This window comes from Artibeus jamaicensis, unplaced genomic scaffold (genome assembly GCF_021234435.1).
Source record: "Artibeus jamaicensis isolate MK-2021 breed Jamaican fruit bat unplaced genomic scaffold, CSHL_Jam_final contig_432, whole genome shotgun sequence".
Taxonomy (NCBI): Eukaryota; Metazoa; Chordata; class Mammalia; order Chiroptera; family Phyllostomidae; genus Artibeus; species Artibeus jamaicensis.
In genome coordinates, this window is record NW_026521828.1 from 14548860 (window position 1) to 14567098 (window position 18239).

General features: G+C 38.7%; 1 protein-coding gene across 1 annotated transcript in view; it reads right to left on the bottom strand.

The window, feature by feature from the left end:
* Positions 1 to 18239, bottom strand: part of SPINK5 (serine peptidase inhibitor Kazal type 5) — a 160625-nt gene that overhangs the window by 8768 nt on the left and 133618 nt on the right. The window contains exons 22-32 of the mRNA XM_037161851.2: positions 17009 to 17136; positions 15424 to 15523; positions 13860 to 13987; positions 13085 to 13157; positions 11805 to 11932; positions 11568 to 11646; positions 6756 to 6883; positions 5846 to 5915; positions 5072 to 5161; positions 4851 to 4978; positions 3929 to 4007 (exon numbers count right to left, since the gene is read on the bottom strand). Of these exons, the coding sequence (XP_037017746.2) occupies positions 3929 to 4007; positions 4851 to 4978; positions 5072 to 5161; positions 5846 to 5915; positions 6756 to 6883; positions 11568 to 11646; positions 11805 to 11932; positions 13085 to 13157; positions 13860 to 13987; positions 15424 to 15523; positions 17009 to 17136 (1131 nt within the window). The remainder of the gene's footprint in view (positions 1 to 3928; positions 4008 to 4850; positions 4979 to 5071; positions 5162 to 5845; positions 5916 to 6755; positions 6884 to 11567; positions 11647 to 11804; positions 11933 to 13084; positions 13158 to 13859; positions 13988 to 15423; positions 15524 to 17008; positions 17137 to 18239) is intronic.

The following is an 18239-nucleotide window of genomic DNA, read 5'->3' on the forward strand; positions in this document are numbered from 1 at the left end:
CCATATATAAACTAACGTCATCTTCTCTGTGGATTACTGCTATGGCTAACAAGCTGTCTAGTTTTCTCTCTTGTCTGCCTGCAGCACATTTTCATTAGAATAGGCAGTTACTCTTTTAAAGTATAAATAGATCACATCACTACTCTTCAAATTTTTCATTCAGAAGAATAGCCACCACGTTCAAAATCCAATGTAACCTGGCTCCCTGTGACTTTAATGACTTCCTCCCCTACAGCTCTGTCTGAGGTCATTCTATTTCAACTACACTGGACTCTTTACTCTCCTTGGGGCTTTGCTGATCCTCCTCTTGGAATGCACTCCTCTCTCTCACACATGTCTCTCACACATGTGAAATCAATCTCTTTAGGCCCTGGTGCAAGTGTCCCTTTCCCAGAGAGCTCTTTTCTTATAGCATACTTAAAAGTGTAGCATACTTAAAATTGTAACCCAGAATTTATAATATCATTTTTCTATTTTATTTCCCCCTTGCCAATTATATTTTTATTCACATTATCTATTAATTGTGTCCTTCCAGAATAAACCCCAATGAGTCTAGAGAGTTCTGTTTTAGTTACAGACAGAGGCTATTGTTCTTATACACATAAATAATGCTTGGAAAAATAGGAGCTTAGTAAATATTTGTAGAATGAATAAGTGAATGGTTAAATAGATGACAGAATAAATATTAAATGTGGTTCTCTTCTCCAAGAGAAATTTCAGCTCAAGACCAGATTGTACATTAGGAGGAAGCATGATGGGTTTCTGGTCTCCTGGCGATTTACACAGGTGTGATCACTTATGATGTGTGCACTTTTTTACATGACAACTATGCTTCAGTAAAGTGCTTTTTTAAAGAACAGATTTTATTACTTACAAAGCAAAGATACAGAAAAAACCTAAGTATTGTGAATGGATGAGTAGGTAAAGAAGCTATAGTGTGTGTGTGTGTGTATGTGTGTAAAATGAAATATTATTCACTTATGAAAAGGAAGGAAATCTTGCCATTAAGAAAACTTGGATGAACAGTGAAGGCATTAGGCTAATTGAGATTAGTCGGACAAAGAAAGACAAATACTGTATGTTATCACTTCTGTAGGAAATCTCAAAAAAGCCAAACTTACAGAGAGAGTTGCCAAAGGCTGAGACAGGAGAAAGGGGCGGGGGCACTCCTGGTCCAAGACTACAAACTTCCAGTTATAAGATAAACAGGTTCTGGGGATCTAATGTACAGAGGGTGATTATAGCTAATAATACTGAATTATATAACTGAAAGTTGCTGAGTGAGTAGATCTGAAATGTTTTATTTTATTTTAGTTTATTATTTTTCAAGTACAGTTTTCTGTCTATTTCTCCCATCCCAGCCTCCCCCACCCCTTGCTCCCCACCTCCCTCCCATTTCCACTCCCCTTAGTTCTGGTCCTTATGTCCTTCATACTTGTTCCTCCAAATCCCTCCCCTTTTTCCCCCTTAAATTCTCTCCACTCTCTCCTCTGGTCACTGAACCCTTGTTCTCTATTTCAGTGTCTTTTGTTTCTATTCTGCTTGCTTGTTTGTTTTGTTGTTTAGCTTCCTGTTAAAGGTGAGATCATATGGTATTTGTCTTTCAACACCTGGCCTATTTCACACAGCATAATGCTTTCCAGTTCCATCCATGTTGTTGCAAAGTGTAGGAGCTCCTTCTTTCTCTCTGCTGCATAGAATTCCATTGTGTATATGTACCACAATTTTTGATCCATTCATTTACTGATGGGCACCTAGGTTGCTTCCAACTCTTGGCTATTGTAAATTGTGCTGCTATGAACATTGTGGTGCATAGGTTCTTTGAAATTGATGTTTTAGGATTCTTAGGATATAATCCTAGCAGTGGAATTGCTGGGTCAAAAGGCAGGTCCGTTTTCAGTTTTCTGAGAAAATTCCATACTGTTTTCCATAATGGTTTTACCAGTCTGCAATCCCACCAACAGTGAAGTAAAGACCCCTTTTCCCACAACCTCTCCAACATTTGTTGTTTGTTGCTTTGTTTATGATAGCCATCCTGACCAGTGTAAAGTTGTATCTCCTTGTGGTTTTAATTTGCATCTCTCTGATGGCTAGTGATATTGAGCATCTTTTAATGTGTCTCTGGATCCTCTGTATGTCCTCCTTGGAGAAGTGTCTGTTCAAGTCCTTTGCCCTTCTTTTAATTGGGTTATTTGTCTTCTTAGAGTGGAGTCATGTAAGTTCTTTGTATATTTTGGAGATTAAGCCTTTGTCTGTGGTATCATTGGCAAATATATTTTCCAATACAGTTGGTTGTCTTTTAAATTTAATACTTTTATTTAGCCATGCAGAAGCTTTTTATTTTGATGAGATCCCATTTGTTTATTCTTTCTTTTATATTCCTTGCTCTAGGGGACATATCAGTAAATATGTTGCTGCATGAAATATCTGAGATTTTCCTGCCAATGTTCTCCTCTAGGACTTTAATGGTTTCACGGCTTATATTTAAGTCTTTTATCCACTTTGAATTTATTTTGGTGTATGGTGTAAGTTGGTGCTCAAGTTTCAATTTTTTGCAAGTAGCTGTCCAGTTCTCCCAACGCCATTTGTTAAAGAGGCTATCTTTACTCCATTTTATGTTACTGCCCACTTTGTTGAATATTAATTGACTGTAGAGAGTTGGGTTGATTTCTGGGCTCTCTGTTCTGTTCCATTTGTCTATGTGCCTGTTTTTATGCCAGTACCGGGCTGTCTTGATTACAGTGGCCTTGTTATACAGTTTGATATCAGGTATTGTGATCCCTCCTACTTTGTTCTTTTTTCTCAAAAGTGCAACTGCTATTCAGGGTCATTTATGGTTCCATATAAATTTTGAAGTGTTTGTTCTATGCCTGTGAAATATGCTATTGGTACTTAAATAGGTATTGCATTGAATCTGTAAATTGCTTTGATCTTAAATGTTTTACCTCAAAAAAAAAGAAATGGTAATTATGCGAGAAGATGAAGGTATTAGATAATGCTATGGTGGTAATCACTTTGCAAAATACAAGTGTATCAAATTAATACATTGCACATCTTAAACTCATACAATTTTTATGTCATATCTCAATAAAGCTGGAACAAAAGAACAGATTTTGTGCATAGCTCTTCTTGCTTCAGGATCACTAGTGTAGTGCCTAATTTAGTATACATATTTAATCAGTATATATTCCACTAGTACAATTCACTCATTATCCTGCATGAATTGGGCAAATAATTAAGTAAAATTCATATTTGATACCTTTTTTTTCTGACTAGGTAGAAAAATCTGCCTTTTGGGGCCCAATGTGAAACTCCACTTTGTATACATACTTCATGCTCTCGTGTGCCATTTCCTCCCTTCTGCTTCTGACCTTGGCAAAGCTCTAAAAAAGCAACTCAATAAGGCTGATTGACATTAAGGTATACAGTACTGATGGCCATCAAGCTATATTTTAAATAAAAAGTGTTAATTGCCATAAATTTCACCAGTGCGAAGTTGCTGAACATAGCACTCTAGATTCCTCGGAAGGGGATTTGGTTTGGGGTGGGGAGTGAGAGGAAGCTGCCTGAGGAAACTTTTCTGGTGTGCTGAAATCACAGAATCAAGTCTCCTAACAACTTACCTGACCACATGTGAGATAAGTCACATTCATTACACATCCACTTTTTAAAATGTCAAAAATGTACTAAATTGGTTAGGAGTGGGTCTAATAACCTCAAAGACCAAAGAATAAGGAACTTGTCAGTAATCCCAGAACTCTCACCAAATATGAACTATGCTTAATCCTTAAAGGACTTGATAGCTATACTGAATCAGCATTTCCCAGGCTTTTCTATGGAAATGCAATTTATAGGGCCAACAGTCCCCCACCCTCCACAATAAATGTGTTAAGTTAATAAGCAGCTTTTCAGAAAAAGTCCATCTTACCAGACTGTCTTCCTCTTCAGAAGATCGAGGTTGGGGTGTTTTCTCTTGGAGTCTTGCCCTTTCCAAAGCTTCTTTTTGACTAAAGAAGAATACACAAAATAATGTAAAGGTTTAGCCACAAAGAATGGCTCCTGGAACTTCCAGTGGGAAGTTAAACAATTCTGATAAAATATAATGGAATCACAGGACACTCTGTGCTCAAAACACAGAACGCCAAGGGTGACCAGGGTGAGACGTTAAGGAAAGCACACAGCTGGGCTCAGGTTTAGAGCTCTCATATCCTGATAGGTGTGTGATTGTAGATAAGTTGCTTAGATCCCTTGAGCTTTGATTTTTCTAGAATGTACAATAGGGTGGTATTGGTAATTTCCTAAAAAAATGTTCTACAAATAGCTAAATGAATACTAATAATGATGATGATGGTGGTGGTGATGATGATGGTGGTAATTATGATTATTGTCATCATCATTATTGATCAAGTCCATTGGTTCCCAAGCATGGCTGTTCATCAAAATAACCTAGAAACCCTTTCTTAAACACAAATTCCTTAACCCTAGAGATTGACTTCATACATTTTGGGGAACAAAACTCCATATTTTTTTAAAAATAAGATCCTTCTCTGTTGAGTCTGATCTAGTTATGGAACAAAAATCTGAAATAATTTCTTATAACTATAATTCTGAGAGCTGAAATACAATTCTTTTTCAGTGACAGCTAGTAAATATCATGGTTAGAGCTTACATCCGGATTCCTGTCTCAAGCACTCTTTCTCCTATATTAGGCATTGTCAAGTTAAGGGCCTTGACTATAAAAATTTATCTTAAGGACCCCATGGTTCACAGGTACACATTTATTTAAACAGTGGTTTCTAAAAATGCAGTTCCCCTACAAATGGAAGGGGTAAGAGGGCCCTCTTACTCACAAGATAGTTCTGCACATGTAACACTTGTTTTTATATAACTTTCCATCAGCACCACGCACGGGGTCATTCTCTCGAGTGCATATGAGGTTGTCATTCCTCAGGTACTGCCGAAAGTTACCACATTCATCCTAGGAAATGAGAAAGAAGTTAACATGTCTGTTTCCCTTCTTGACTTGGTGGTTTTTTCAAATTTGGGCTCAGGGCTCTGGGCTCAGACTAACTTCACTTATGTGGTCAACGGAGACAGAGGAATGCCCAGACTGCCCAAACTTTCCATTCTCCATTCTTTTCGGGACTTCTTTACACTGGTCCTGGAAATGCAGGGAAAGGTAAAACAACACTTGATAGACCGCCTTCTCTCTCTCGCCCTTTCCTTCCCATCTTTCTATCCCCCCATATTCCTCAACCAAAGGATGCTCTCACAGGGATCTAACCCTACAAATGGGATGGATTATCCCTGGGAAAGGACTGAATAACATATCTTCTTTGCAGTCTTGAAAAGCAAACAGAAAAGGCAGCATCATGCATGCACACTATTGATTTGCTCATGCTGAGAAAATCACCTGAAGAAAGTGGAAAAAAGGGATCAAGGGAAAAGCCAGAGGGGAGGCTTTTAGGCTAGTGTGTATTACCCGGATGGTTAAAGTCAATATCAACAAGCCACCTGCACCCTCACTTCACATTTAGTATCAGACAGGAGCATGCAGGGGAGGTCGTAGTGGATTTCTTTTACCCTCTCTTTCTCAACCCACATTCCCCCCAAGAGGAGACACAAAAGCAACGATTGATACACTGTAAGAGAATCTCCACAAAATTCAGAAAAACATTAAACCTCAAAGCTAGAAAAACATCTTTTTATACAAATTGACAACATGGGCAAAATCAAATTTCTTTCAGGCAAAAGATTAGCATCTTCATTATCCCAAAAGTGGAGAGAATTCAAGATCTTAGGCTGAAAAGTTAAATAGCTTTCTTCATATCTTTTAAGAAATAACCTTTGTATCACTTGAAGGCTTGTCATGTGATTTCTCTTCATTCCTTTTTCTCTCACTAGCTTCTCTCTCACTGTAGAATAAAAAAGAGTAGGTTTTCCAGTTATTATTGAAATTTTTTTAAGAATTTTTTATTTAGTTAGTTATTTTTCAAGTACAGTTTTTTTGTCAATTTCTCCCATCCCAGCCCCCCCTCTGCCCTGTCTCCCCACCAATATTTTTTAATCAACTACTTTTTTACTTTAAACATTAACAATCTAACTCTGCATTCTCATATTTTAAAATATCTAAAATACTTTCTTTACTAATGAGTTCTGTTTGTTGGAATTTCCACATTTATGGTGATGCTAGCAGCTTCCTAAACTCAGTTACTAAGCTGTCAGAATGAGATGATCCCCTAGCAGAGTCTACTTATGGGTTTCACATAGAAAGTTGCTTCATTTCTCATTTTTATAAAAGTGCAACTAAAATCTCCAGTGTTGACTGTTCACTATATAGTTTTAGTGCTTTAAAGTTTATAAACATATTTACATATTATCTCCTCAAATACCTATACAAACAATAGTGAAATTGTCATTCCCTTTACATATATGAAAAGCTGAGTGTCTGCACAGTGAACTGTTCTGTCCTGTATTACTTAGCTGATAAGCTTCCTCTTTGAAAGTCCATATTTGGATGCAATCCAACAGCTCCCCCCTATCTCACATGCTCCAGGTATGATTATGCTGCTCCACATCAAAATAAAAATTTCTTGGGAGAGTGTTTTAAAGACTTATTGTCCTCTTTTCAAGTGAGGAGCTGTTACTATACTTGTAATGTGTGATGCCAACTGCCTGCCATTCTAAACCAAGAGGAACTCTTTTGAGGTCTACAGGCCCAGCAAGCAGATAAGTCGGTAAGCCCCCTCACATACAAGATGGTCTGACACATGGCGCACTTGTTGACATGCATCTTGCCATCTGGGCCTTGCACTGGGTTGTTTTCCATGGTACAGGGGAGCTTCCCATCTCTCACCATGGTCCGGAATTCATGACACCGGTCCTGCCAACAGGAGCAAAGGGAGGTGTTAATGTGTGAGTCTGATCTGAAGAACTGAAAATGAGATTTGTTGAGAAGACCTAAACTCAAAATGTTTGAGGGTGAGAGGAAATCTAAAGCAAATTAAATTAGAGAGATGGAATATATTTCACAGGTACATAATTCACTATTTTCTCAGAATCATTCCCACAGCATTCTTCTTAAATAACTGTCTTGCCCCCCCCCAAGGAATGTAACTACCTCCTAGGACTGCCCATATTATTTTTTTACAGTTTTTGAGTGGGCTGAGCCCCAAACCTGTCTGTCTATAACTGTACTCATACTCACTGCAGAAAAAGCTCTGGAATGAACTAAAAGATGCTCTGTGGGTAAAACATACTGAGATGTAAACTTTTAAGTTTGTCCCTCGACAATAATTTTTTTAAAATTTAAATCAAATCTGTCTCATATGCCAGGAACTTTGTTGTGTTCGCTAACAGATTTCCTTCAGTTGTCATAAAAACCCTGTAGGATAAACATTTATTATCATCATTTTACAGACAAGGAAAAATGAAGGCTTGCAGAGATGAAGTAACTAAAGTTAATGTTGATTTGTGATCAGAAACCCATTCGTGACCAGGCTAGTTTTCTTTTCTTCACTGATTTTACCTGGCAGAGAACAAAAACTCCTATACATTTGTGAGAAGATAGAGCTGTCTTTTTGGTTCTTTGAAAAATAAGAACCTTAAAAAGAAGCCAGTGGAACTAAATCCACAGGATCTGGCCTATATTGAAAGCTTTGGACATCTACAGAAGTTTGTCTTGAACATCCATTAACCCAAATAGACAAACAGAGGTGTGGGAAGATTACCTTAAAAGTATTAATTTAGATTGTAGTTATCCTTCTTTCTTTACATTGTGATGGCCCCAAACAACTCTAGACCTACTTTTACTGGGCATTTAAAAAATTATCTGGAATTCGGTGTTTAATTAACACATTAAAAGTCTCATGGCTACCATATACAGGAAGAGAGGGGACTTCTGCCAAGATGGAGGCATAGGTGGAAACACTTTATGTCCTCGCACAACCAAATCTAAAAACAATAAAGTTTTAACAACAATAAACATAACCAAACCACACAGAAAATCTAACAATACGGAGTCCGAAAATAACAAATCGCTCAGCTAAACCTGTGAGAGGGGTGAAGCCAGCAGCAGAACAGGACGGGCAAAAAAGATCCCCAGACCAAGGCAGTGCACAGGCAGCTGAGGGCGCAGAACCCAGGTGCAGGCTAGCTACGGGTTGACCCAGGGAAGAGGCACGGCTGGCTGTCTGTAGTCGGTCGCACATTTGCATGCACATAAACCAGTGAAGAGGCGAGCATTGAGACAGATCGCAAGGCCCAGTGGCGCAGGGAGGCAGGCTCAACAGGGGAGTGGGAGAAGGAGAAGGGGGAGAAGGTACAGAAAATAAGTAGCATAGACAGTAGATAGAAAATAAATAGTGGGGAGGGTAAGAATAGTAGGGGAAATATAGAATCTAAAGAACTTGGGACACATGTTCATGAACTAAAGGGGGGGAGTTGTGGGGGAAGGGTGTGCAGGGTGGAGGGGAATAGAGGGGGGATAGAAGAAATGTAATGGCATAATCAATAAAATAAAAATATATATTAAAAAAAGAAAAAAGCTGAAGAGAAAGGTTTAAAACTAGAAAAATGGAGAAAACATTCAAATACTGAGAGTCGATTGTTACTGCTAATGTCATTAGTAAAGCATAAATTTTTTGCAAGACAAAAATAAGTCTCACAGCTACCATATTTAGAAGTTACTAGAATAATTTCTTTTTCCAGGTGCCCAACATACCTGGATATATGCTTATAATAGCATCCATCTTTCTGTATTGTGGCCTTTGCTTTATGGGTGCAATCCTGGGACCTTCTATTTATTATGTGTCTATAGTTAATGTCTCTGAGTTTTCTTGAACTGTAAAATGCACACCACCACTAATGCACAGATTTGGGGGGAGGTTTAAATGTGATGATGCAAATGCTTTGTAAAGCTTATTTCATTTTGCCTGCATAGATTAGACCACAGCTCCTTTTTCTTTTTTTTTTTTAACCACATAAGCACAGTATCTGGACATTTTTTATGTACATGTATATAGAAAGCATGTTTTGTTTGCCATTCATTCTTATAGTAGATAGTAAATAATAAAAAAAACTGAGCAAGATCACAAATAGAATAAATGGCCAGCAGATGTCATTTGAAGTTATACAATAACAAGTTTTCACAATACCATTCATCTACCAAAATGCCTAACAGATGCCCCCAATCTATTTTTTAAATAATAGTTACTATTAATGTTTCATTTTGTTTAGGCAGTATAGACCTAGTGAAAAGTTGCATCATTAATGGGAAAACCTTTCCGGGGAAATTTCACTATTTTACTTTTGTAATTGGAGTTCACAGATGGAGTAGAAAAGATTCTGTACAGCTTATTTCCTACACCTCTGTGTTGGTGTAGGAAAGCACTGACCACCATGTGTTCAAGCCCCAAACTGAACACAAGATGGCACTGTAATGCCGAATCCAGATTGTATTATCCTGAGCCCATCTGAGGTAATGTTTGTACTTTTGGTATCTATTTGCTTGGTTACTTTTTTTTTTATTTTATTTTTTAATATATATTTTATTGATTATGCCATTACAGTTGCTCTATTCCACCCCCTTCATTCCCCTCCACCCTGCACACCCCCTCCTCCACCATTCCCCTCTTTAATTTATGACCACATGTCTCAAGTTCTTTAGATTCTATATTTCCCATACTATTCTTGCCCTCCTCCCTATCTATTTTCTACCTACCATCTATGCTACTTATTTCCTGTACCTTCTACCCCCTTCTCCTTCTCCCACTCCCCTGTTGCTAACCCTCCTCGAGATCTTCATTTCTATGTTTCCACTCCTGATCTAGCTGTCCTTTTAGTTTGCTTTTGTTTTAGGTGTGGTTCTTAATAACTGTGAGTTTGCTGTCCTTTCACTGTTCATCTTTTTTATCTTCTTTTTCTTAGGTAAGTTCCTTTAACATTTCATATAATAAGGGCTTGGTGATGATGAACTTCTTGAATTTGACCTTATCTGAGAAGCACTTTATCTGTCCTTCCTTTCTAAATGAAAGCTTTGCTGGATAGAGTAATCTTGGTTGTAGGTCTTTGGATTTCATGATTTAGAATACCTCTTTCCAGTCCCTTCTTGCCTGTAGGGTCTCTTTTGAGAAATCAGCTGACAGTCTGATGGGCACTCCTTTGTAGGTGATTGTCCCCTTATCTCTTGCTGCTTCTAGGATTCTCTTCTTCATTTTAATCTTGGCTAATGTAATGATGATGTGCCTTGGTGTGTTCCTTCTTGGGTCCAACTTCTTTGGGACTCTCTGAGCTTCCTGGATTTCCTGGAAGTCTATTTCCTTTGCCAGTTTAGGGAAATTCTCCTTTATTATTTGTTCAAATAAGTTTTCTACTCATGGCTGTTTCTCTTCCCCTTCTGGTACCCCTATAATTTGGATGTTGGAACATTTAAAGATGTCCTGGAGGTTCCTAAGCCTCTCCTCATTTTTTTGAATTTTTGTTTCTTCATCCTTTTCTGTTTGGTCATCTTCTTCTTTGTTCTCGTTCACTCCCTTGATTTGAGTCCCAGTTTCCTTTCCATTACTATTGGTTTCCTGTGTGTTTCCCTTCATTTCAATTAGTTTAGCCTTCATATGTTCCTCTAATTTGTGACTAAAATCAACCACTTCTGTGAGCATCCCGATCACCAGTGTTTTGAACTGTGCCTCTGAAAGTTTGTCTATTTCTTCATCACTTAGAGTTATTGGCTCTGGGGCTCTGAGTTGTTCTTCTTGAGCCATAATGTTTTGCTTGTTCATACCTGTTAGGTATGAGGAGCGGAGCCTTAGGTGTTCACCAGGTTGGGGCCACCCAGGTCGCTGGTTTGTGATGCTGCATGTGGGGGCGGGGTCAGAGAGAGACAATGGTGGTCCCCTCTCTGCTGGTGCCTGCATGGTCTAACTCAGTCTCACTGCTTGCTCCTTCTTTAGTTATCTGAGTGAGAATGTGTGACCACAGTCAGCCTTCAGTGGTTCCGCTGCCTTGCGCCCTCAGTGGGTCCGCCCGCTGCTACTCCACACCTGGGATCTACCCACTGGCTGCTGGCCTGGGTCGCACTCTAGTTGGTCAGGTGGATCTTTCCTGCCCGACCCCACTCTGCTGCTGGCTCTGCCCCTCTTGCCGGTTTGGCTGAAGGGTTCCTTCTTGTCAGACTTCCATATAGTTCAATTTTCTGTCGTCTGACTGCATTTTTGTTGCTAAAACTTGTTGTTTTTAAACTTGGTTGTGAGAGAAGGCAGAGTGTTTCCACCTATGCCTCCATCTTGGCAGAAGTCTCTGCTTGGTTACTTTGTTTCTACTTCTGTTTTAAAACTTTGAAAAAAGTTCACTTGATAACAATAATTTGAGAGTTTTCACTGGTCCTACAAGTATTGGAGTTGTGCCCAGGGCACTGGTTAGGGTGCCACTTCCTTGCAAGACCTGGCCATGTCTTTCTGGTTTACCACCATTTTACCCCAATGACTGTAACATAACAGGCATTCCATCAATATTTGTTGGATACATTAACCATACAAACAATCATCTTGATTTCGTTATTAACACATTACCTGATTTTCCTTGCTCTTTTCTCCTGTGTTTTGCTTGCCACCCTCCTCTTTCTTTTTTTTCTCAGCTACTTCCCTTTCCCTGGAAGAAAAAAAATGGAAAGAAACATTTCCACCAAAGTAAACAAACATCTCATGAATCACTAGGTCTTAAAAACACGTCATTTACTCAAACTGATGAGAAATGATCTTTATACTTCAAGACTCACAATTCAAGACCCATTATTGAAAAATACTCACAGTTGGTCCTTACACATATTACATGTATTGCCATGTGTCTTGCCATCTGGACCACGGACAGGGTCATTTTCTCGGGTACAGATGAGTTTTCCATCTTTCATTTGGCTTCTAAACTCATCACACTTGCCCTGAAAAGAAGGAAAGATTACATTAAAAATGGCTGTTTTCACACAGTATTTATTTGACTGGGCTTGAAAAATCTGAAGATTTTGGCAGCTCTCTCTGGTGTTTGAGCCTTTCCCTGTCCCCTTCCCCCAGGTGTGCTTTCCTGGCCTCTTTCTTTCTCCTGAGCTCCAATGGCTTTTTAATTAATTAATTAATTAATTAATTAATTTGTTTGTTTGTTTATTAATTAATTTATTTATTGTGCCTCTGTAACTTATTTCCTGAGCCTTCACTGCTCAGCTGGCTCACTTCTTCCACAGCTCACTTCTTCTACCTCTGTAACTTTCTAAATAAGCTTTCACTCCTATTTGGAAAAAAAATAAAAGAAAGAAAATCTTAAATTTTGACTCAAAGTCATGAACCACTTAACCTTGCTATGGAGGCAGTATAGTGAAGACTTCCACAGCCAGAGCCTGTAGAGTTATTGGCTTTCACAACAAGAAGGCATTACAATCAAAGATGGGATTAAGGTTGCTAATCAGCTGACTGATCTTAAAATGGAGAGATTATTCTGCATTATCAGGGTGGACCCAACGCTATCACAAGGGCTTTTATAGAGGGGAGACAGGAGTCAGTGTCAGAGTTATATGGCCTGAAAAAGGTTCAGATGGTCACCACTGAGTCTGGAGGGCCACAAGCCAAGGAGTGCAGGCAGCCTCTAGAAGTTGGAAAGGGCAAAGAGACAGAGCCTCCAGAGGAATGCAGCCCTGCTCAAACCTTTTTAACACGAGGGGACCCAGTAGGACTTCTGAACTGCACCTATATATGACAATAAATATGAGTTGTTTTAAGCTGCTCTTGATAGCAATTTGTTACAGCACTGAACCTCCTTTTACCCACCCATAATTTTTTAAGAATCATATTTGCCAGGGTGTTGAAAGAATAAACTACTATTTATAAAAGTGCTTTATAAAGGGTTGGCCTGAAAGGTTTCTATTTGGTGTTACATTTCCACCCTGAACACGTTACCAGTGACATTTATATTCATGATGGTTCCTGATCTAAGGGCAAGATCTTGGTTGACAATACTGGCACCCCCCTTTCCATATTTTTGATGGCCAAGGGTTGACCTACAGAAAGACCATTCTTTCTGAAACCTGGTTATAATGCCTCACCTTCCCTGACGCTGATTCAGTCCCATTTGCTCTGTAGCCAGAATAGTTATTTGTTCTACCTGCTTCTCTTTCCCTAGAAGAGAAAAAAGTTAATAGTCATCTTGTTAACATGTACTCAGGTTTCGAAAGACCCTTAGAGTTCACCATGTGCTAAATCTTGACAGAGTATCTCTCTGCATATCCCCATGAAGGACAGTGGGCTCAGCCATTAAGAAGCTCCCTTATTCAAGGTAGATATTCTAGGTAGATCAAGTCAAGTTGTTTCAAAGTGTCCTTAATTTGTGTCCAAATGTATCTCCCTCTAACTTCTATCCTTCAGTCTTATTTCACATTCGCAGGACAACACAGAGTAAGCCTGCTGAATCCATCACATCTTCTTGATACTAACCTTTCAGATATTTCAGGCAAGTTTCAGGTCTCCAAGTCCAGCTTCCTCAGTTATTTCACCTTTTCATGATAAGTTATTAGTTTTTAATTCCTCACTAACTCACCATTCTACTTCCTTGATTTGTAGGTCAACAATTTTATAACATTATTTCTTAAAGTATGGAGTGCTAGATAGAAAAAAGATAAGTGATCTGGAAAGTACCTCTAGGACCAGGTGTTTTTAACCTCTTTCTATTCCTTAGGGGAAGCAAGAGAAAGAGATAATATTTGGGAATTAACAAAAAGAATAATTTTTATGGAGGGAGCCCTTAGTAAATGAAAAATAGCCATTCATTCAGGAGGACTATGTGGCTATCTCTTAGACAAGCTGGTTTAGAGGAATACTTACAGTATCTCTTTACACATGGAACATTTATTGTTGTACATTTTGCCACTAGCATCACGTACAGGATCACTCTCCCGTGTACAGCTGAGTTTCCCATTTTTCATATTATTCCGAAACTCAGCACATTGGTCCTGAAAAGGGAGAAGAGGGCAGGCCTTTTGGTTTACTTGGTCTGTTGCATTGTTATGAAATTTGCTAATAATTTGAGTAAGAAAAGTTTTTCCCTACCTTGTCTTACAAGGAATATAACATCAAGGATTGCTATCTACAGGGAAAAGGGGGCTGGAATCACCCATATTCTAAGAGGTCAGTTATCCTGCATAATAATACTGCTTTTAAGGTTTCATAAAGGGAAAAGAAAGCTGGCTAAAATTTAATAGCATAGATCAAGGGTTAGCCAACTACACAGCCTAAAGGACTAATCTGTCCTGTTGCCTGTTTTTATGTAAAGTTTTACATATAAAATTTGAAACATCCTCATTCATTCATACATTTAGATATATATGGCTGCTTTCCTACAACAATGGCATCGTTAAATAGTTACTACAGAGACTACATGACCCACAATGCCTAAAATATTTGCTATTTGGACCTTTTAAAAAAATTGCTGACCTCTGTTTAGATAGAAAGGAGAAAGAAAGGCTGGGAGAAAGTTATGCAAAATGACAAGAAAGAGATGCTTTAGAAAATTATGAAGAAAACAGAAAGGGGTCTTTAACACATCTATCACTTGAGAATGTGGACTGAGCCTCCTAAAGTAGAAAAGATGGAAAAACCGAAAGGCCAGAATTTATCAATAGCAAATACTGGGCATGAGTCATAGCTGGAAGCAAAGAGATGGCCTTGATAGCCCAAGACCATAAGAAGAGCAATAAGGTGGCTGTAATCTTATGAAATTGTGCTCACACAGTGGAGGAGTGAGCTTGCATGCAGCACTGACATGCTGACAAAAATATCTCTGGAAATGTGCTAAACACTTGCCCCAATTATTTTTACATTATCCTTGTAAGAGTACTGCTGAGTCAGGGACACTAGAGCTCAGTGAGATTAACTGACTTGTTTAATGCTTCACAAGTCCTCAGTGCAAGGGATCAGGGTCATACCCCAAATTATCTGACTCCAAAACCTATGCTCTTTCACCCTACTATGCTGCCTTGAATCAACAAAGTATACCTCAACAAAGTGACTCCATTCAGAGAAAGAGAAAATAATAAAAGAAAATGAAGAGCATGTGACACTGTTGTGGAACAGCTCTACATTTATACCACTTACCCTCCTGTCCCCAGTTAGTGATGTGAGAGCCAGACTATAGAAAGAGGAGCCAGGAGACTGGGATATGGTCATTGTGTTAATTATTCCAGGTTTAAAGAAGTCTAAATGAGTCCTAGAGAGACTAAAATCACCGAAGGACTACCCCATAGGTTTAAGGAGATGATCCCCCATTTTTCCTAGGACACTTTCCAACTCAGCACTCCACATGTTCACCTTGTACCATCATAGACTATACAGGGCTCCGATTGTCAATGAGGTGAAACTGTTCTGGTGATGAATTTAGAGGTTCTCTCACCTGAGCTTTCCCTCCTCCACCACCACCATTGGGACCATGCTCTTTGGCATTTCGTTGACCTTCCTGTTCTTTACTCTTCCTCTCGTCATCTTCTTTCTGGCTGGAAATTAAAAAGTGGGAGGGAGGGAATAATAGATTACAGAGAACAGAGTGCATGTCTCTAAGTTTCTCATCACTTGACCAAGTTACATTAATGTAGAATTCACCAGCACTTGAACATCTACTATGTTGCAGGCCCTCTTTGAAAATGAGAGATGAAATATATGTAGTCCTTTTGCCTGGAAGAGTCCACATTGCAATAGAAGGGAACCAATATTTACAAGTCACAAGCAAGAGCATGTGAGCAATTAACTAGCATTTCATGAAGCCTCACTGTGAATCACCAAGTATTTCTCTCAAACACCTCATATTTCTGAGGTTCTAAAATAACTACCTTCTCTACCAAAAGTGTTCTCCCTCCTGGATTTTCTACCTCTCATGAAGAACAAACTACTAGAGTCACCTTTAGCTGCTCCCTCTCCTTCAATTCAGATAGCTGTTGCCAAGTAATGCTGACTTCACCTTCATGATATCTCTTGTGTTGATCTATTCACCTTCCACCCTATTCCCCCTGCTGTAGTTATTTTTTACTGGGTCACTGCAAATCCCTACCATCACCTGTAGCATTCTTCACCTTTGTCCCTCCATTCTCTTATTCTCATTCTTACTACCCACATATGGATCTTCCTAAAAGAACCATATTTATGCCACTTCCTCCCCTACCTAAAATTTTTAGCAGCTCTCCACTCTATATAGGATTGACTTTGAAATCCTTGAAGCTGGCATTCAAAGCTGGTGAAGCATCTAAGTTCTCACTGAATTAAATAACTTGCACCTTTCTGCACAGATGACAGTTTTCTTAATTTTAGATTTTACCTATGCTGTTCCCCTTTCCTTTTATTCTTTCCAGTACTGTCCACAACAAGGTCCAGTTCTTTTCCTCCATAAAACTATTAACTTTCCCTTCCCTGAAGGAGCATAACACATTGTCTACATCATTTTTCATTTAGCAATTTCCATTGTATTAACTACTGCCCATGTCTAATCTCTAGTGAATGCTATGATTTCTAGGAAGACTCTTTCATTCATATTTGTGTAGTCATTACACATCTTACACATTGTAGCTGTTCAGCAAAGGACTGTTAAATAACAAATATTTTAGTTGTACTTCCAAACATTGTGTAAAGAGCTATTTTTCATCTCCTGAAAATGTGGTATTTTCAGAAATGTAGGTAGAGGAGTTATATTGCTATTCAAAATCAGTGTGTTTTCTCCCTGGTGGGAATTACAAAATAACCCAGAGAAGAGATCCAACTGACAGCAAAGGATCTTGTGTCAAGAAAGATGTTGTAAGCTACTGATAGGCTCTACCCCAGAACTAATGGAGAATGTGATGAAAATCTAACAAATGTCTATTTCTAGAATTATGAATCTTATATGCTTTAGGGATAATCATTTGTTACTTTGATGTGTAAGGAAAGGACACACTATTTATTGTCTTCCTGGCTCTTTGCCTCCCCAACGCTGCCGACCTAGGTGAACTCACAAGACTGCTTTACACATGGCACACTTGTTGCCATGGGTCTTGCCATCTGGGCCACGCACAGGGTCATTTTCTCGGGTACAGAAAAGATTTCCATTTTGCAAAAGGCTCCGAAATTCACCACACATATCCTAAATGGAGGAGAAAAGGCAAGAGCTTAGGTATTTTCTTGGAAATGACTTTGTTGGGTTCCTACTGAGTGCTTCCTGGAAAAAAGAGAAAATAACCTAAGGATTTTTTCTAGCAATGGTTTCATTCAATTCCTACTAACCATGCACGACTTAGAAGGCAGTTTATCTTTCTTTTTCCTTGAGATTTATTCCTTAAATTCACACTGAGCCTGAAATCACAAACAAGCAAGACTCTTTTAATAAAGTGGATTCTCTAAGGACTGGGCACATTTCTTAGTTGGTGTTTTATTGTTCATCTTTGTTATGATGGAAAAAAAACCATTGAACATGACATAGAATAAAAATAATAAGGTTTAGCCAGAACTGCAAAGTTCGTCTAGTATGATCATCCTTACTATGTCTCAGTCCCCTTCATATCATGACTGCCAAGAAGTTATTTAACTTGCATAGGAACACCTGCCGTGAAAGGAGTCCATTACCTCCCATACAGTTCATTCCAATATTTCTACTATATAGTTTCCACAAATTATCCAGCATGCTACTTTTGTGGGATCTTAGGAAATAATACAGTCTTTAGGATCCCTTCTCATAGGGTTTGGTTTTTCTAAGATGTCATTGCAATTAGGATGAAAATGCTTCTTCAGACCAGTAAGCAAAGACAAAGTATTATGTTTCCCTCAGAAAAACTGAGGATCTTTTCCTTCTTCCACATGAGAATTTTTCAGATAGTTGGAGAAAGCTTTCTTGTCCTTCTTCTCCCATGACTCTGTATGTTCTCTGCCAAGAGCTAAAAATCCCAGATACCTCAGTCATTCTGTACAATTTCTCATTCTGAATTCTTCCCCTCTCCTACAGAATTTAATATAATGTTCCAGGCATGTCTGGACAAGCACTAACATGTTGACAGCTCAGCTGTATCGCATTGTTAATTATAATTCCAGCCTGCCATCGAGAAACCTCAGATGGTGGGGGTGCATCCTCTCTATGCCTCAGTCACCTCATCTATGAAATGGAAGTAATAGTATATTCAACTTGGCTAAAATAATAAAGGCCAATATGCATTAAGTACTCACTGTATGTCCTGAATTGTTATGAGAATGATG